Here is a 21,146-nt window from a genome sequence, read left to right on the forward strand (position 1 = left end):
AATGAGGCCCATGCTCTTCCTGCATCCAAAGGAGTTTAAAGTGAAGGTGTTTTCTTGTGTTTTATTATCTTCAAAGAGTGTCCACCAGTGTGTGCCTTTGCTGGTCATGATGTCGCAGCCGATGGGACCTCAAAAGCGACTGCACAGCAGCAGGTCAGCACAGTGATGAAGCAAGGCATAGCCATGGACCAGCAGTGCTGCTGTGCATGTCATAGAATAGAAGTCCTGGCAGTCTCAGCTCAGTATCCGACCTGCCAGTAGCACGAAGAACACGTATTTTACACGCATTTAAACCACTCAGAATGATCACAAACACTCTAATATTGTCATTGTTTGAAAACAAATCTGTCATAAATCAATGCACACGAGTTCATGGGAAACAATTATAATATTGTCAAAGATTTTCAAAATGAAAAAAATGGGATAGACCACCAACATACAATGGCAGTGGCTACCAACATAAAAGTAGGACTACACCTCAGTATTGTGGGGTGGGAGGTGCTGTGTCACCCCTCCTGAGAGCATGGTATCTCCCAGGGCTGGTGCCATGATCACATGTTGGTGACCATGTGACCTATCCAATAAAAGGGACGAACCACTTCCGGACCATCAGTCAATCAAAACGGACTCCTGCGTCTTCATTGTCTGCACCATGTGGGTGCCACGCAGTATGCAGAGGGCATACCTGTTTGGCCCTCCATCCGGACGGTACCCCTGCTGGGCACACTGTCCCGCTGGTATTGGCCTGCTGTGTGACCCCGGCCATTGTCACAGCCCCGGCTTGGGTGCCCCCATAGCCGAGGCTGCTGTCAGCTGGGTGCCCCCAGCAACTGTCTCAAGCATCTGGTGATCCGGATGGGCAGGGCACCCCCTGCGGTCCACACGGTGTGTGTGATTGCAGCGCTGGTGTCCGGTCCCACAGGGTGATGCCAGTATTTGGTGCAACCCGTCCGGGTGCAGGGTGCCGGTTGGGACATAGAATGGTCTATAGTTTTAATATCATAATTCTGGCAGCGGATGCAAAGCTGGAATCCTAATCAAAGTCGCCCGCATTTTGACACCTGCTTACCTCACTATAAGTCTTGGTGTGAGAGCATAATTGCATTGCATTGACTCCCGCATGTGCCGTCGCAGCATTCTTTCACACATGTCCCGGCAGCAAGCCACCTGGAGCAGTTCTGCGAAGTGACCCTTCGTATCCGGGTTCCCTGTGGGAAGAGGTGGTTCCTGAAGATCGCCTGCCACCTGAGCCATCCTTCCCACTCCTGTGGAGCACATCATTTGCCCCCCGTCTGCTAGAGCCACCCCCAGCCACCGCTGACAGCCTGACAGCAGCACGACCAGAGAAAAATAACAGATATGGGGGAAGGGCGGACTGGAGGCAGTTAGTTTCATGGTTACAAGCAGAGGAGGCAGAGCATCAACAAAGGCCTCCTCCGAGGGGCTGGTGGGGGTCATCCTGGCATTTGGTAACATGTTGTTATTGTGAGTGTGCCATCACAGTGAGGTCACATTGTCCATACAGGAGCAGTGAGGTAGATGCACACAGGTTCTCTAAGGAATGCCAGGGTTGTAAGAAACCTTGTAAAGGACCATATGACCAGGCTGAAGCATGTTCAACTGTGTTTGAAGTTGCCTACTTTTTGTTCAATATTAGTATGTATGCATTCTGTAGCAAATGTCTGTGTTCAGCAGCTCAGCCAAGCAATCAGCAGCCAGCACATTAACGTGGTGCTCACAGAGGCACAGGCACTTCCCTAGTGAGCATAACCCTTCCTAAGAAGGAATGGCATTTCTATCAACAAAATGCTGTGAAATAACCTATTGAAAAAATGTAATCGTGCTAAGAATTGTTAAATGGCACCTTTCAAAATGTTACAGTGTTCATTTCTAATGCCCAATGCTGGTATATGTTGTTTTCATAATATAAACGTTACACTTATCTTAGTGAGAAAAGCACATTATCCAAACATGGAATAATCATATACAGTATTTTCTGATAAAAGTTATGTTGTGTTTAAGTTATTTGGCTTCATTGAGAAACTTTGTTTAACGAACGAGTCCGGCGGTAACCTGCCGGTTTTTCCGGCTCGGTTACCGCCAGACTCGTATTACCATTCCGCCTCCGTGATTCCCGGAATTACCGGGGCATTACAACCCCGGTGACCCTGGAATTCCAGAGACGGAATTCGGTAAATCCCCATTCCCATTGAGTCCCGTAGGACTCATTGGGAATGGGGACCATGGAAACACCAGCACCATCTCGTGATGGTGCCTGTGTTTCCACAGCCGCCTGCAGGCGGGCGGTGTTAAACCCGCCAGGTCAGACATGGCAGGAATGACACCTCCGCCTGCAGGACTCGAGATCACCCGGTATGGAAACAACGGTGGCAGTGGGTTTAACGCCACCGTTGTTTCCATACCGGGTGACTCCTAATGAGGCCCATAGTCTGGTAAACTATTGTACTCTTTTAAAATTCTCCTATGACAAAGAGCAAGGGGACAAATTTCATCAACACGGATTCCTGAATGCTTTGCATAGAACCAAAGAGCATTTGACGAACATACAAATAACAACATATGTTTACATTTCACAAATATGTCTTTGAAAACATGGATACATGCTTGAATTATGGGGTGCATTCAAATGCCCCAAACTGAAGTCCCTTTCACCCAAAAACAGGATTTTGAAACACTGACCACCCCAAAAAACAGCTTGTCATGTGTATTTGCAGTCTAAAAGTGAAAATGTACCCCTGATAATATTTGAAAAGAAAAGCCCAGTTTGTTTCCATGAAAATGTTTCAGCCGGCCTAGACAAACCCTTTTGGCTTGTGGGTAGGCAAACCTCACAAAGAAATCCCCCTCTCCAAGTCTGGATGCTACATCCCCATCCAATTAACACCACCAATTTTACAATCTTGGGGAAGTACCCTGCCAGAGTTCTCACAACTAGGATTGGACAGTTACCCTTCCCTCTCCTCCCACATCCAGACCATCTCAATGGATTGATTAAATAGTCTGGAACAGACATATGGCAGTACCATTTGCAATCCCCATTTGTTCACCTGTCAAATTTTTGGCAAAAACTAATCATTTAGCAAAACTTCAAAATTTTACTGCCAACTGCCATACCATATATTTTAATCATGGGGAATTAAATAAGATGACAGCCAGGTCCGCACCATTTTGCACAGCCCTGTGGCTATTTTCTGTCATCTTCCCAGAAAGCATAACAGTTATGAACATGTAATTAACTACCCATATTTCAAATTTTACACTTCACCTGTTTGCCAAGTCTTACATTCGGGACATTTTCAGATCAGCCAGAAACCTAGTTTAACTGGAAATTATAGTTCACTAACTCGTAGGTGCATGAATTTTATATCTTTGAAATCGCCCCGAATATGCCTAGTAAATGCTACATAAATGAAGAAAATCTGACTTATGGTTGCTGGGAAAAAGGCCTAAGTTATAACGGTCCTTTTTAATTAATTTTCAGACGTCTATTGCTACGACGGCCTTAAAAGCTGATTAGGTCAAATGGTGGGGAGCGGGAGGCCATCCATAAGAGTGGAGTGCCCAGATCCAAGCCCTATCTATCCAGAGGGTCCTGAAAGCAGCTGGCTGTCTGGAACTTTAAACAGAGGCTTTCTATGTAAGTAGAACTGAGCCTTGGCAAACCAAATGGTGGGAATTCTGTTTGCCTTACATCTTTTCCCTTTATAGTGAGTGGGGAGGCAAGACAGTGTAGATCCTTAGCCTACTCACTAAACATATTAACATAGTTAATTCCCCATTTGGTGGACCACAACAGCGTGATTTTTGTTAAAATTCAAAATGAACAAAGCTCACTTTCCAGTGTGCAGTGAAAAATTATAGCCTTCAATTTAATTGGGTAATCCTTTTTGTTCTGTTGACCCCAACCTCTTTAAGGAAGAGGGGTGTTTTGTTCTTAGATCAGTACAATCTTGTTGTCCATCTTTCCCCTAACACAGGCCTTACAATTAAGGGGGATCTGAAATCCAAAATTCCCCAAATCATTCCAGTTTTCCTGTCCGACTTCCCCAACACAGACCAAAGTAAGGGCTGTCTGAAAAACAAACTGCTAAATCACCCTGTGTTTATTTTAAACCAAAGGTGTTGGTGAAATCATAATTGCCATATGTGTCTCTACCAATTTTGAAATCCTACTGCTAGCCTTTTAAGCTCGCAGGAAAATCAAAATTGTGCAACACTACATCTTTAAATGTGTTCAGTGACCAGTGCTAATTATTTCTTGAAGTGAAATTTGGAGAAAGTAAAGAATTGTGATTTGTGTTCTTTTCAACTCACTTTTGTGATTTATTTATGCGGAAAGAAGTTTTTGTGTTGTGCCATGGATAACGTGGTGTTTGTCATTTTATGTCAATATCTATCACTTTTAATTGAACTAAATACAAATATATTTCCAGTACACAGGCCTGGTTCTTGGCTCATTGTTAGCTCAGGGGGAGAGATCCAAGGGGCAGGATATATATCTGAGATATGGCTAAAGAAAAGAATCTGTACACAGTTTTTTGTGTGACACCTTGAGTGGGGAGGGAAGGAACTCCCCGTGTTGAGGGTGGCTTCTCAATAAACTGTTACAGAATCAGTAAGTGCATAATGCACAATTGGTTTGGTGCTCATATCATTTTCACAACACTCACCCTAAGAGTAAAGTGTATGCAACCAAAGGGTTTCTAAAGAGAAAAAATGTTAAGACACTCAGAAAGGGGGCTCAGTTCTGGGAGATCTAAGGCAAAACCAAGTTGTCTTGTCACACAAATGTGTCTTGACTTGTTTTATTAAATCAAAAACAAGAATATGGGCTTCCTCAGGTGAAGCTAATTACTGCAGTAGGGGTGTGAAATAATCTATAACAGCAAGGTGGTATAAACGGTCAGAGCAAGCAACCTGCAATCCGTCACATGAGCAGAGAGGACTACACCTGGACCGCAGTAAAAGCAGCCTTCTCACAGATAGAGTCAGCAGTGCCCATGGTAGGGGGTGGGAGGCGATATTCACCACCAGAAACACAGAATTTACTGGGGATAATCACATGGTGGCAATAAAGTGCCTACAGTACGATGAGAAGAAAGGTACAATGCGCAAACTCTGACAGGTAGTGGGAAGGAACGACAGTAAGAAGGTACCAATCATAGCGCAGGAGAGCGGCAGAGCACAAGCACAGACAAAGAAAGAATGTGAAGAGCAAGTGAGTGAGGAATTGGAAGAGAGAGTAGACAGAGAGAGAGAGAGAGAGAGAGAGAGAGAGAGAGGTGAGATCTTTCTCAGGAGGCAGCGGTTCATAGGAAACAGGGCGAGGGCTTCCACCCAGAGGATTGGGGGGAGTACTCACAGCCAGAGGGAGTTCCGTCCCTGGGTTATGACTCCTGTGAACCTGGTCAGCCTGCGGGCGTCCACCTCAAACCACTGCTGCAGGTCACTGCGGCCGGCGCACCAAGCTCCATCAAACATGTCATTCTCGTTCACTCCGGCCTGAAAAGAGAAGGGGGGGGGCGAGAGTGTGAGTAGAGGCTTTGGCACCTCCAGCAGCAGGTAGCACTTTATAAACCATCACTTAATAAAAGGGGCTGGGGCCCCAGGACTGGGAAGCATTCACGTATTCAGCGTGTCCACCGTGTCACCCCCAAACAGCAGGTAAAGTTACAGAAGGGGAATCAGCGGTGAAACAGGGGTGTCTCCCCCCTGGCCATACCCCCTGCATGCCTGGGAGGATAGATCACAACTAGGCACTAATGCCTCTGGCTTGGGGCCAGTATGCACTTCACAAGTCTGACTCCCTGCCAGGCCAACTTCATCCTTCGGAGGTTAATGCATAGCTTTTATTATAAGTGCAAGTGGGAGGAACCTGCTGTGAGGGATTCGACCATCTGCACTGGAAGAGTGCACATGCCTGTTTTTTGTTTTTATTTAAAATAATGAATGATGGGAGAACAACCATCTAAAATATGTGGGGCCATTCCCGCACATATTTTCCACGCTCTTTGCTCAGCATAAAAAGAGTCTTATACTCTGGGAGGACACAGCTGACCAGCGCAGCCCTTGCCTGTCATGCGTAGCTGACACCTGACAGCCATGGGTACATCAAAAGCCACTAGCCGTGGGCAGCCTGATTAGAATTTCAAGGCCCCATGGATTTGCATCTCAATTGTTAGAGCTTGCTGGTGGCGGCGAATACTGAAGAATGTTAATTAGCAGGCGTCAGTGAAGGCCCGGGTGCAGGAAGTGACAATGGAGACCAGAGACCAACACCTCTTTGTAATGCAATGTGCCAACTTGGTACTAACACCCCTCCTTGGTATGACAGGGCAGTGAATGTCCTGTCTTGAGCCACTCCTTTCAGAGCAGGGAAGTGTGTGAATTGCAGGGGACGAAAGTCTGCCTGCAACCCCCTACTTTAAAGGAGGACCATGTTGTGACCAAGCACTTCATAGGGCTCAGTTAATTGGGGAGACACTTTGATGTACAGCAGACAGGACGTTGGGTGGGACTTACAGTATATGTTGTCACCCTTCCCATGTCTGTTGCCAAGCACTCTGATTCTGACCTGAAGCATCACTGAAGATTGTGGTGGGGACCCAGGATTGGTTTATTAAGGTGGGCTTAGCCTACACCAATCACTGGGGCCTGTTTGGCTTTAAATGATGGCTGAGCCCCTCACTGATCAGATCATCTGAAGACTTCACAAGGAGTGAGAAGAAAGACTCATTTTGACTTGAGCTGAAGGCACAGTCTACCTTACATCTTCCGACAGTGAAGGAGGCCAGGAGCTCCAAGAGGGAAGGAAGATGCCTCCCCTAAACATTTCCCAGTGAACAGAGGGAGAAAAAGAACTCAGAAGACCTCTCCAGCAGCTCCAAAACAGGTAACCAGCCAGCACACAGCGTGCCCTGCTATGTTCTGACAGCAAGCTTGCTAGGTGGGAAGTGCCAGAGAGTCTCTGGACAATGGACAAGGCCATTGACTGCTAACACCCTCCTGAGCTTTGGGCCATCTGCCTTGAAAGGACACCAGCCCTTTGAAGAAGGTAGGAGGAGTGCTGCACAAGCATCATCCAGCATCCATCTTTTTTAAGAACAATTTCGAGACAGTCGAGTCCTCAAACCATATCCAGCTGAACTGCTGACAGTTGTCAAGCTACAGTCACCAGAGCCATCCGAGACGCCTCGACCAGCATTCCAGAACCACCAACCAGGACCGAAACTACGATTCTTGGCCCGAGCCGCCACACCGGACAGCCTGCAGCTGTCCGTCCAGCCTTGCTTGCCGAACTGCCTGGCGCCTGATACCCGCAGCTGTCTCCCGCCACTAAACTCTATCTCATGGGCTGCAAAGCACCCTGGAACCGCCTCAACGCTGCAGATGACAATGAACTTATTCTGCACCGGGTACATTGTGGTTCTGTCCCCCATGGTCATTCTCCGAAAGGACCCTAGAGACAGTTACGACCCTTTGCCCCTTTGGTACTGAAACCAAATAATCTTGAAGAGTAAAACTGATTGCATTACCAAATACCCTCCTGTCAGTATCCAGAGTGCATCTCTTTCCTTCATGAAACCGTCTGTCCTCTGTGTTCCTTTACAGGGTGGGTTGAAATTGTAGTGTGCTAGAATTGTCTGTTGTATTAATGATAAAGTAGATATGTTTATACAACCTTGACTGGACAGTCCCTTTTATCATTGGGTAATAATTGTATCTTCGCTGTGTTGCAATTAACCAACGGTCCGCAACCTCGCGAAGATACGCCAGCCGTTCTGTCCACGTTACCGAAAATTGGACAAGTAGGTCGTATAATTAACTTATTCGAATCTGTTTGTATCCCTTCTGTACTAGAGGTGTGTGTTTGACTGATGGTTGAGAAACTGATATTCATCCCTGACCACCAGTGCCCTGGGAGTTGATTTGTCACAGCTGGCATGCAATGCTATAAGGAAGTATTATTATCATCATCAGCGGCAGCAGCAGCCATTTCTGAAACTGCTGTTTTGGGCCACACAAGGCCATGGCAGCAACGGGCAGGGAGAGGTAAGGTGTGAGATAGCCCCAGATTATGGCCTACCGTGGCATTTGAGGCTGGCATACGATGATGTACCATGGATTGTGAGGCTGGCATATGATGAAGTATCATGGCATGCAAGGCTGGCATATGATGGCATACTGTGGCATGTGAGGCTGGCATATGAGGGCATACTGTGGATTGTGAAGCGGGTGTTTGATAGCTAACAGTGGCATGTGACGCTGGCATATGATGGCGTTCCATGGATTTTGAGGCTGGCCTATGATGGCATACTGTGGATTGTGAGGCTGGCATATGATGTAGTACCGAGGCATGTGAGGCTGGCATATGATGGAATACTGTGGATTGTGAGGCTGCAAATGATGGAGTATTGTGGCATGTGAGGCTGGCATATGATGACGTACCATGGCGTGTCGGGCTGGTATATGATGGCGTACCATGGATTGTGAGGCTGGCATATGATGATGTACCATGGCATGCGAGGCTGGCATATGATGTTGTACCATGGATTGTGAGGCTGGCATATGATGGCGTACTGTGGTATGTTAGGCTGGCATATGATGGCGTACTGTGGTTTGTGAGGCTGGCATGTGATGGCATACCATGGCATGTGAGGGCAGCATATGATGGTGTACCATGACATGTGAGACTGGCATATGGTGGCGTACCATGTATTGTGAGGCTGGCATATGATGGCATACTATGGCATGTCAGGCTAGCATACAATGGTGTACTGTGGTTTGTGAGGCTGGTTTATGATTGCATACCACGGCATGTGAATCTGGCATATGATGGCGTACCATAGCATCTGATGCTGCCGTATGATGGCGTACAGTGTATTGTGAGGCTGGCATATGATGGCATACCATGTCATGTGAGGGTGGCATATGATGGCATACCATAGCATCTGAGGCTGCCATATGATGGTGTACCATGGCATCCAAGACTGGTATAAGATGGCATACTGTGGATTGTGAGGCTGGCATATTATGGCATACCATGGCATGTGAGGGTGGCATTTGATGGTGTACCGTAGCATGTGAGGCTGGCATATGATGGCATACCATAGCATCTGAGGATGCCATATGATGGCGTACTGTGGCATCTGAGGCTGGCATAAAATGGCATACTGTGGATTGTGAGGCTGGCACATGATGGCATACCATAGCATCTGAGGCTGCCATATGATGGCGTACCGTGGCATGTGAGGGTGGCATATGATGGCATACCATAGTATCTGAGGCTGCCATATGATGGCGTACCGTGGCATCTGAGGCTGGCATAAAATGGCATACCGTGGATTCTGAGGTTGGCATAAGATGGCATAGCAGGGATTCTGAGGCTGGCTTACGATGGAGTACCGTGGCATGTGACGCTGGCATAAGATGGCATACCGTGGATTGTGTGGCTGGCATATGATGGCATACCATAGCATCTGAGGCTGCCATATGATGGCGTGCCGTGGCATGTGAGGCTGGCATTTGATGGCGCACCGTGGCATGTGAGGCTAGCATATGATGACGTACCATGGCATGTCAGGCTGGCATATGATGGCGTACCATGGATTGTGAGGCCAGCATATGATGATGTACCATGGCATGAGAGGCTGGCATATGATGTTGTACCATGGATTGTGAGGCTGGCATATGATGGCGTACTGTGGTATGTTAGGCTGGCATATGATGACGTACTGTGGTTTGTGAGGCTGGCATATGATGGCATACCATGGCATGTGAGGGCGGCATATGATGGTGTACCATGACATGTGAGACTGGCATATGATGGTGTACCATGTATTGTGAGGCAGGTATATGATGGCATACTGTGGCATGTCAGGCTGGCATAGGATGGTGTGCTGTGGTTTGTGAGGCTGGCTTATGATGGCATACCATGGCATGTGAGCCTGGCATATGATGGCGTACCATAGCATCTGATGCTGCCGTATGATGGCGTACAGTGGATTGTGAGGCTGGCATATGATGGCATACCATGGCATGTGAGGGTGGCATATGACGGTGTACCATAGCATCTGAGGCTGCCATATGATGGTGTACCATGGCATCCGAGGCTGGCATAAGATGGCATTCTGTGGATTTTGAGGCTGGCACATGATGGCATACCCTGGCATGTGAGGATGGCATATGATGTGTACCATAGCATCTGAGGCTGCCATATGATGATGTACCATGGCATGTGAGGCTGGCATATGATGGCGTACCATGCCATGTGAGGCTGGCATATGATGACGTATGATGGCATGTGAGGCTGACATATGATGGTGTACCGTGTATTGTGAGGCTAGCATATGATGGCGTACCATGGATTGTGAGGCTGGCCGATGATGGCATACCATGGCATGTGAGGGTGGCATATGATGGCATACCATAGGATCTGAGGCTGCCATTTGATGGCGTACCCTGGCATCTGAGGCTGGCATAAAATGGCATACCGTGGATTCTGATGGCATAGCAGGGATTCTGAGGCTGGCTTATGATGGAGTACCGTAGCATGTGACGCTGGCATAAGATGGCATACCGTGGATTGTGTGGCTGGCATATGATGGCATTCCATAGGATCTGAGGCTGCCATATGATGGCGTACCATGTCATGTGAGGCTGGCATATGATGGCTCACCGTGGCATCTGAGGCTGGCATAAAATGGCATACCATGGATTGTGAGGCTGGCATAAAATGGCAAACCGTGGATTGTGAGGCTGGCATAAGATGGCATACCGTGGATTTTGAGGCTGGCATGCCATGGCAATACGAGGCAGCAGCAGTCATGTGACTGCAGGAGCCCTCAGCTGTCACTAATACATGATGCAGGACCTAATGTGTAAAGACTTTACCTGGCCAGAAGAGCTGGTACTTGACATATGAACGGGAACCTGGTTATATGACAGCAGCACACGGGCATGTGAGGCTGTAGCGTGGCACAGGCTACGGCTTTCGGTGTAGGGGCGATAAAGTCTGGCATGAAAATGTAACGAGATGCAATGATGGCTTGCCACTAGACCACAGACACAATAGTGGGCATGCTCTCCAGCCAGTAATTAGGGTCCCCCAGGGTCATCCAGACTTTCCAGGAGTACACCCAGAAGGCTTTCTTTCAGGAATGACCCCAGATCTGATGGAAATCCAACATGTACTTACAGAGTACGAGCAGAGGCTGGGATATATGAGTGTGACCTCAGGATTGGCAAAGGTAGGAGGAAGAGAGGTACAGGAGCCGAGGTCCAGGGCAAGTACACAGAGAACAAATAGGCGGGGCACAATTTACAGAGCATGAGCAGAGAGACAGCGTTGAAGACGGAGGCATGTCCAGATCCAGAGCTCCTTTGCCCATGTGCTGCTCTGAGAGGAAATGCCATGGGCACTGCACTGGACAGGACAACCGTCTCTGCACCCGTCATGCCACTGTGCTAGTGTCTGGGTAAATGTTCTAGGGTGATGGGCATCAGTGCCTCATAGTGTGACGAATCAACTTCAGGGGCACCAGTGGTCCAGCGATGAATATCGGTTTCCACACCTCTAGTACACCAGAAGTGATCCGAACAGATTGGAATACAAGTAAATTATAAACCACATTGTCCAATTTTGGTAGCGTGGGTGGAACGGCAGGCTTATCTCTGCAAGGTCGTGGATTGTTGGTTAGTTCAACACAGTGAAAATACAATTATTACCCAATGATAAAAAGGACTGTCCAGTCAAGGTCGTATGCAAATATCCACTTTATTATTATAACAACAGACAGTTCTAGTACACTACAAAATACAAAAATACAGCCCACCCTTTAAAGGAACACAGAGGACAGACAGTTTCACAAAGGAAAGGGACGCCCTCTGGATACTGACAGGAGTGTAGTCAGTAAAGCAATCAGTCATAACTGTTCAAGGTTATTTGGTTCCAGCACCAAGGGGGCAAGGGGTCATAAATGTCACTAGGGGCCTTCAGAGAAGGACCAGGGGGACAGAACCACAATGTACCTGGTGCTTGAGATGATATTGATGCTCTACAGCGTCGAGTCGGTTCCAGGACATTTTACAGCTGCTGCGACATAGTTCAAGATGAGAGACAGCTACGTGTATCAGGCGGCAGGAAGTTTTGCAGGCGAGGCTGGACGGATGTCTGAAGGCTGTCCGGTGCGGCGACTCAGGGCTGTCGAGCTTTCTCAGATGGCTCTGGTCACTGCGGCGTGACAAAAGACAGCAGTGCAGCCAGATGCGGTTTGAGGACTCGACTGTCTCAAAATTGTCCTTAAAAAGATTGACACTGAATGATGCTTGTGTGGCCCTCCTCCTAGCTTCTTTGCAGGGCTCATGTCTTTTCAAGGCGGATGGCCCAAAGTTCAGGAGGAGGTTAGCAGGCAACACCCTTGACCTTTGTCCAGAGACTCTGCAGCATTTCCCACCTAGAAAGCTTGCTGGCAGAACCTAGCAGGGCACGCTCTGTGCTGGCTGGGTATTGGTTCTGGAGCTGATGGATGGGTCCTCTGAGTCCGGTATCTCCCTCTGTTCCCTGGCAGATGTTTAGGGGAGGGCTCTTGCTTCTCTCTTGGAGCTTCTGACCTTCCTTCACTGGTGGAAGATGTAAGATAGACTGTACCTTCACCTCAGGACCAAATGAGTCCTTCTCCCTACTCATTGCAAAGTCTTCAGATGATCTGATCAGTGAGGAGCTCATCCCTCTTTTTAAGCCAAACGGGGACCCAGGAATTGGTGTAGGCCAAGCCTAACTTTTGTGAGCCAATCCTGGGTCTCCACCAACAATCTTCAGTGATGCTTCAGGTCAGAACAAGGGCACTTGGCAACAGACAGGGAATGGATCACAACATATACTTCTAAGTCCCACCTATCTTCCTGTCTGCTGTACATCAAATTGTCTCCCTAATTAACTGAGTCCTATTCGGCGCTTGATCACAACATGGGCCTCCTTTGAAGTAGGGGGTTGCAGGCAGACTTTCATCTTCTACAATTCACATACTTCCCGCTCTGAAGGGAGCGGTTCCAGACAGGACATTAACTGCCTATACCAAGGAGGGGTGTTAGTACCAAGTTGACACGTTGCATAAAAAAGAGGTGTTGGCGTCTGGTCTCCATTGTCACTTACTGCACCCAGGCCTTCACTGAGGCCTGCTAATTAACATTCTTAAGTATTCGCAGCCACCAGCATGGTTTGACAATTGAGATGCAAAACCATGGGGCCTTGACATTCTAATCAGGCTGCCCACGGCCAAAGGTTTTTGATGTACCCACGGCTGTCAGGTGTCAGCTACACATGACATGGGAGGGCAATGCTGGTAAACTGTGTCCTCCCAGAGTACAAAAAATGTTTCTGCTGTGCGGTGAGCGGGGAACATATGTGTGGGAATAGCCCCAAATATTTTCAGAGATTGTTCGCCCATCATTTATTCTTTTAAATTAACAAAAAAAGTCCAGGCGAGCACACTCTTCCCGTGTGGATTGTCGAATGCCTCTCACATAGGACATTTGAGCTGTAGGCATAGGCAAATAAAGCGTCATCTGCCATAAAACACCTTAATGAAGGCATGTCATGCCTGCACCCTATAGGTCACGACCTGGCCTACTTCAGTATTGTGCAATGTGGGGTAAGTAGCTCAGCGGGTTCAGCACTCGCTGCTGCGATCTGAGCCTGATCTGCAGGTCGCAGGTTCGAATCCCGGCAAGGCCAACTCAGCCTTTCATCCTTACGAGGTTGATAAATGAGTACCAATTTCGGTTGGGTGATATTGCATGTATATATGTGCTCTGTAAAGCGCTGTGGATTAAGGCGCTATATAAATAACACATCATTATCATTATTATCATTGTCATAAGAGGGTGTACCTAGACGAGCACAGCTCTTCATGGCATACGATGCAGTGCCAGTGTGTATATTATGGTACCGAATGGCTGGATGTGTCTGCACAACAGACATGATGGTGGCACCTGCAAGCCTGCAAGCCTGCAACTGGCATATGATGGTGCAATTTGGGAAATTATGTCTGCCCCCAGGCGTTCAACAGTGGCATTTTGATATTTAAAGATTTACTTGAGTGTCGCACAGTGGTCGAAGTGTGTGAAAAGCTGTAGTGGAACTATGTTCCCTGCGGCCCTGCCCCTGCTCCCCCAACTCCATCACCAAGCCTCCTCCCACGTGCAGTACAAACCCCCTAAACAAACGCAGCCGATGTTTCAGTGCACTGAAGTGCAAGTTTCCACTGCTTCCAACACTTTTATTTTAAAACAAAACTATTCCGGAGGGGTTTCTTTTTAAAAATAAAAGTGCAGGAACAGGAAAGCGTAATTTAAAAAAGTAGAGGAGCACCGCGCCCAACAGCTCCCGCCCACTTCAGGTATTCCTTGGCAAGAGAGATTGCCACCTACACATATCATGCTAATGTTGGGGGCGCTGGCAGCACCCGAGCGGTCCCCTGGTGCTCTCATTGTACCTGTCATATAATAGCAGCACCCAGACATGCAAGGAGGGGCCTGGGCTACAGTGAGGCTTTTCCTGGGCATGTGTGGCGGGCATCCTAGTGGGGGCCTGGGCATGTGTGGCGGGCATCCTAGTGGGGGCCTGGGCATGTGTGGCGGGCATCCTAGTGGGGGCCAGGATATGTGGCGGGCATCCTAGTGGGGGCCAGGATATGTGGCGGGCATCCTAGTGGGGGCCAGGATATGTGGCGGGCATCCTAGTGGGGGCCAGGATATGTGGCAGGCATCCTAGTGGGGGCCATGATATGTGGCGGGCATCCTAGTGGGGGCCAGGATATGTGGCGGGCATCCCAGTGGGGGCCAGGATATGTGGCGGGCATCCTAGTGGGGGCCTGGGCATGTGTGGCGGGCATCCTAGTGGGGGCCAGGATATGTGGCGGGCATCCTAGTGGGGGCCAGGATATGTGGCGGGCATCCTAGTGGGGGCCAGGATATGTGGCGGGCATCCTAGTGGGGGCCTGGGCATGTGTGGCGGGCATCCTAGTGGGGGCCTGGGCATGTGTGGCGGGCATCCTAGTGGGGGCCAGGATATGTGGCGGGCATCCTAGTGGGGGCCTGGGCATGTGTGGCGGGCATCCCAGTGGGGGCCAGGATGTGTGGCGGGCATCCTAGTGGGGGCCTGGGCATGTGTGGCGGGCATCCTAGTGGGGGCCAGGATATGTGGCGGGCATCCTAGTGGGGGCCTGGGCATGTGTGGCGGGCATCCCAGTGGGGGCCAGGATGTGTGGCGGGCATCCTAGTGGGGGCCTGGGCATGTGTGGCGGGCATCCTAGTGGGGGCCAGGATATGTGGCGGGCATCCTAGTGGGGGCCAGGATATGTGGCGGGCATCCTAGTGGGGGCCAGGATATGTGGCGGGCATCCTAGTGGGGGCCTGGGCATGTGTGGCGGGCATCCTAGTGGGGGCCTGGGCATGTGTGGCGGGCATCCTAGTGGGGGCCAGGATATGTGGCGGGCATCCTAGTGGGGGCCTGGGCATGTGTGGCGGGCATCCCAGTGGGGGCCAGGATGTGTGGCGGGCATCCTAGTGGGGGCCTGGGCATGTGTGGCGGGCATCCTAGTGGGGGCCAGGATATGTGGCGGGCATCCTAGTGGGGGCCTGGGCATGTGTGGCGGGCATCCCAGTGGGGGCCAGGATGTGTGGCGGGCATCCTAGTGGGGGCCTGGGCATGTGTGGCGGGCATCCTAGTGGGGGCCAGGATATGTGGCGGGCATCCTAGTGGGGGCCAGGATATGTGGCGGGCATCCTAGTGGGGGCCTGGGCATGTGTGGCGGGCATCCTAGTGGGGGCCAGGATATGTGGCAGGCATCCTAGTGGGGGCCAGGATATGTGGCGGGCATCCTAGTGGGGGCCAGGATATGTGGCAGGCATCCTAGTGGGGGCCTGGGCATGTGTGGCGGGCATCCCAGTGGGGGCCAGGATATGTGGCGGGCATCCCAGTGGGGGCCAGGATATGTGGCGGGCATCCTAGTGGGAGCCAGGATGTGTGGCGGGCATCCCAGTGGGGGCCAGGATATGTGGCGGGCATCCTAGTGGGGGCCAGGATGTGTGGCGGGCATCCTAGTGGGGGCCAGGATATGTGGCGGGCATCCCAGTGGGGGCCAGGATGTGTGGCGGGCATCCTAGTGGGGGCCTGGGCATGTGTGGCGGGCATCCCAGTGGGGGCCAGGATATGTGGCAGGATCACCCATTCTGACAATTAAACATTTCACTTATTATTATTTTTTTTCTGCATTTATTACCACAATTGGCTGCAAAATTGTAGATGGCAATTTTGGATAAATTATATATAAAGGTATGGTGGGCGTGCAGGAAAGGCATGGGGTTCTCCCATGCTTTTGAAGCAAGAAAGCAAAAAAAAAAGGCTAAAACAATTCTGTGAAATGTCATTCAGCAAAAAAAAAATGTTCATAGATTGAAATACGTGCATGTGAAGCTGTACCTGACGTGCATGAGAAGCTGTACCTGACATGCATGTGAAGCTGCACCTGACATGCATGTGCATGTGAAGCTGTACCTGACGTGCATGAGAAGCTGTACCTGACATGCATGTGAAGCTGCACCTGACATGCATGTGAAGCTGCACCTGACATGCATTTGCATGAGAAGCTGCACCTGACGTGCATGTGAAGCTGCACCTGACATGCATGTGAAGCTGTACCTGACGTGCATGAGAAGCTGCACCTGACATGCATGTGAAGCTGCACCTGACATGCATGTGAAGCTGCACCTGACATGCATTTGCATGAGAAGCTGCACCTGACGTGCATGTGAAGCTGCACCTGACATGCATGTGAAGCTGTACCTGACGTGCATGAGAAGCTGTACCTGACATGCATGTGAAGCTGCACCTGACATGCATGTGCATGTGAAGCTGTACCTGACGTGCATGAGAAGCTGTACCTGACATGCATGTGAAGCTGCACCTGACATGCATGTGAAGCTGCACCTGACATGCATTTGCATGAGAAGCTGCACCTGACGTGCATGTGAAGCTGCACCTGACATGCATGTGAAGCTGTACCTGACGTGCATGAGAAGCTGCACCTGACATGCATGTGAAGCTGCACCTGACATGCATGTGAAGCTGCACCTGACATGCATTTGCATGAGAAGCTGCACCTGACGTGCATGTGAAGCTGCACCTGACATGCATGTGAAGCTGTACCTGACGTGCATGAGAAGCTGCACCTGACATGCATGTGAAGCTGCACCTGACATGCATTTGCATGAGAAGCTGCACCTGACGTGCATGTGAAGCTGCACCTGACATGCATGTGAAGCTGCACCTGACATGCATATGAAGCCGTACCTGACGTGCATGAGAAGCTGTACCTGACATGCATGTGAAGCTGCACCTGACATGCATGTGAAGCTTCACCTGATGTGCATGTGAAGCTGCACCTGACATGCATGAGAAGCTGCACCTGACATGCATGTGAAGCTGTACCTGATGTGCATGAGAAGCTGTACCTGACATGCATGTGAAGCTGCACCTGACATGCATGTGAAGCTTCAATGATGTGCATGTGAAGCTGCACCTGACATGCATGAGAAGCTGCACCTGACATGCATTTGCATGAGAAGCTGCACCTGACGTGCATGTGAAGCTGCACCTGAAATGCATGTGAAGCTGCACCTGACGTGCATGAGAAGCTGTACCTGACATGCAAGTGAAGCTGCACCTGACGTGCATGTGAAGCTGTACCGGACATGCATGTGAAGCTGCACCCGACATGCATGTGCATGTGAAACTGTACCTGACATGCATATGAAGCTGTACCTGACGTGCATGTGAAGCTGCACCTGACATGCATGTGCATGTGAAACTGTACCGTTTGTGCATGTGACGCTGTACCTGACATGCATGTGCAAGTGAAGCTGTACCTGACATGCATGTGAAGCTGCACCTGACATGCATTTGAAGCTGTACATGACATGCATGTGAAGCTGCACCTGATGTGCATGTGTAGCTGTGTTTGACATGCATGTGAAGCTGCACCTGATGTGCATGTGAAGCTGTGTCTGACATGCATGTGAAGCTGTACGTGACGTGCATGTGAAGCTGTACCTGACATGCATGTGAAGCTGGACCTGACATGCATGTGAAGCTGCACCTGATGTGCATGTGAAGCTGTGTCTGACATGCATGTGAAGCTGTACCTGACGTGCATGTGCAAGTGAAGCTGCACCTGATGTGCATGTGCATGAGAAGCTGCACCTGATGTGCATGTGAAGCTGTACCTGACATGCATGTGAAGCTGCACCAGTCGTGTATGTGCATGAGCAGCTGCACCTGATATGCAAGTGAAGCTGCACCTGACATACATGTGAAGCTGTACCTGACATGCATGTGAAGCTGCACCTGATGTGCATGTGAAGCTGTGTCTGACATGCATGTGAAGCTGTACCTGATGTGCATGTGCAATTGAAGCTGCACCTGACGTGCATGTGAAGCTGTGTCTGACATGCATGTGAAGCTGCACCTGATGTGCATGTGAAGCTGTGTCTGACATGCATGTGAAGCTGTACCTGATGTGCATATGCAATTGAAGCTGCACCTGACGTGCATGTGAAGCTGTACCTGACATGCATGTGAAGCTGTACCTGGCATGCATGTGCAAGTGAAGCTGCAGCTTAAGTGCATGTGTATGACAAGCTGCATCATGCATGAGAAGCTGTACCTGACGTGCATGTGTATGAGAAGCTGTTCCTGATGTGCATGTGAAGCTGTACCTGACATGCATGTGAAGCTACACCAGTCGTGCATGTGCATGAGAAGCTGTACCTGATGTGCATGTGCATGAGAAGCTGTACCTGATGTGCATGTGAAGCTGCACCTGACGTGCATGTGAAGCTGCACCAGTCGTGCATGTGCATGAGAAGCTGTACCTGACGTGCATGTGCATGAGAAGCTGCACCTGATGTGCATGTGAATCTGCACCTGACGTGCAAGAGAAGCTGTACCTGACGTGCATGTGCATGAGAAGCTGCACCCGATGTGCATATGAAGCTGCACCTGACGTGCATGTGAAGCTGCACCAGTCGTGCATGTGCATGAGAAGCTGTACCTGATGTGCATTTGCATGAGAAGCTGCACCTGATGTGCATGTTCATAAGAAGCTGCACCTGACGTGCATGTGAAGCTGCACCAGTCGTGCATGTGCATGAGAAGCTGTACCTGACGTGCATGTGCATGAGAAGCTGCACCTGATGTGCATGTGAATCTGCACCTGACGTGCATGAGAAGCTGTACCTGACGTGCATGTGCATGAGAAGCTGCACCCGATGTGCATATGAAGCTGCACCTGACGTGCATGTGAAGCTGCACCAGTCGTGCATGTGCATGAGAAGCTGTACCTGATGTGCATTTGCATGTGAAGCTGCACCTGATGTGCATGTTCATAAGAAGCTGCACCTGATGAGCATGTGCATGTGAAGCTGCACCAGATGTGCATGTGCATGAGAAGCTGTACCTGACGTGCATGTGCATGAGAAGCTGTACCTGATGCGCATGTGAAGCTGTACCAGATATGCATGTGAAGCTGTACCTGACATGCATGTGAAGCTGTACCTGACATGCACGTGCATGTGAAGCTGCACCTGACGTGCATGTGAAGCTGTGCCTGACATGCATGTGAAGCTGCACCTGATGTGCATGTGAAGCTGTGTCTGACATGCATGTGAAGCTGTACCTGATGTGCATATGCAATTGAAGCTGCACCTGACGTGCATGTGAAGCTGTACCTGACATGCATGTGAAGCTGTACCTGGCATGCATGTGAAAGTGAAGCTGCAGCTTAAGTGCATGTGTATGACAAGCTGCACCATGCATGTGAAGCTGCACCAGTCGTGCATGTGCATGAGAAGCTGTACCTGACGTGCATGTGTATGAGGAGCTGTTCCTGATGTGCATGTGAAGCTGTACCTGACATGCATGTGAAGCTGCACCAGTCATGCATGTGCATGAGAAGCTGTACCTGATGTGCATGTGCATGAGAAGTTGTACCTGATGTGCATGTGAAGCTGCACCTGACGTGCACGAGAAGCTGTAACTGACATGCATGTGAAAGTGAAGCTGTACCTGACATGCATGTGAAGCTGCACCAGTCGTGCATGTGCATGAGAAGCTGTACCTGTCGTGCATGTGCATGAGAAGCTGCACCAGATGTGCATGTGCATGAGAAGCTGTACCTGACGTGCATGTGCATGAGAAGCTGTACCTGATGCGCATGTGAAGCTGTACCAGATGTGCATGTGAAGCTGTACCTGACATGCATGTGAAGCTGTACCTGACATGCACGTGCATGTGAAGCTGCACCTGACGTGCATGTGAAGCTGTGCCTGACATGCATGTGAAGCTGCACCTGATGTGCATGTGAAGCTGTGTCTGACATGCATGTGAAGCTGTACCTGATGTGCATATGCAATTGAAGCTGCACCTGACGTGCATGTGAAGCTGTACCTGACATGCATGTGAAGCTGTACCTGGCATGCATGTGAAAGTGAAGCTGCAGCTTAAGTGCATGTGTATGACAAGCTGCACCATGCATGTGAAGCTGCACCAGTCGTGCATGTGCATGAGAAGCTGTACCTGACGTGCATGTGTATGAGAAGCTGTTCCTGATGTGCATGTGAAGCTGTACCTGACATGCATGTGAAGCTGCACCAGTCGTGCATGTGCATGAGAAGCTGTACCCGATGTGCATGTGCATGAGAAGTTGTACCTGATGTGCATGTGAAGCTGCACCTGACGTGCATGAGAAGCTGTACCTGACATGCATGTGAAAGTGAAGCTGTACCTGACATGCATGTGAAGCTGCACCAGTCGTGCATGTGCATGAGAAGCTGTACCTGTCGTGCATGTGCATGAGAAGCTGCACCTGATGTGCATGTGAATCTGCACCTGACAAGCATGAGAAGCTGTACCTGACGTGCATGTGCATGAGAAGCTGTACCTGACGTGCATGTGCATGAGAAGCCGTACCTGACGTGCATATGAAGCTGCACCTGATGTGCATGAGAAGCTGCACCTGATGTGCATATGAAGCTGCACCTGACGTGCATGTGAAGCTGCACCAGTC

General features: G+C 49.8%; 1 protein-coding gene across 1 annotated transcript in view; it reads right to left on the minus strand.

Annotated features, from left to right (window-relative positions):
• CPXM2 (carboxypeptidase X, M14 family member 2) overlaps positions 1 to 21,146 on the minus strand; it is a 597,080-nt gene that overhangs the window by 397,755 nt on the left and 178,179 nt on the right. Inside the window, exon 4 of the mRNA XM_069612029.1 lies at positions 5,384 to 5,523. Coding sequence (XP_069468130.1) covers positions 5,384 to 5,523 — 140 coding nt within the window. The remainder of the gene's footprint in view (positions 1 to 5,383; positions 5,524 to 21,146) is intronic.

Source organism: Ambystoma mexicanum, chromosome 8 (assembly GCF_040938575.1).
Source record: "Ambystoma mexicanum isolate Mex_15411 chromosome 8, UKY_AmexF1_1, whole genome shotgun sequence".
NCBI lineage: Eukaryota > Metazoa > Chordata > Amphibia > Caudata > Ambystomatidae > Ambystoma > Ambystoma mexicanum.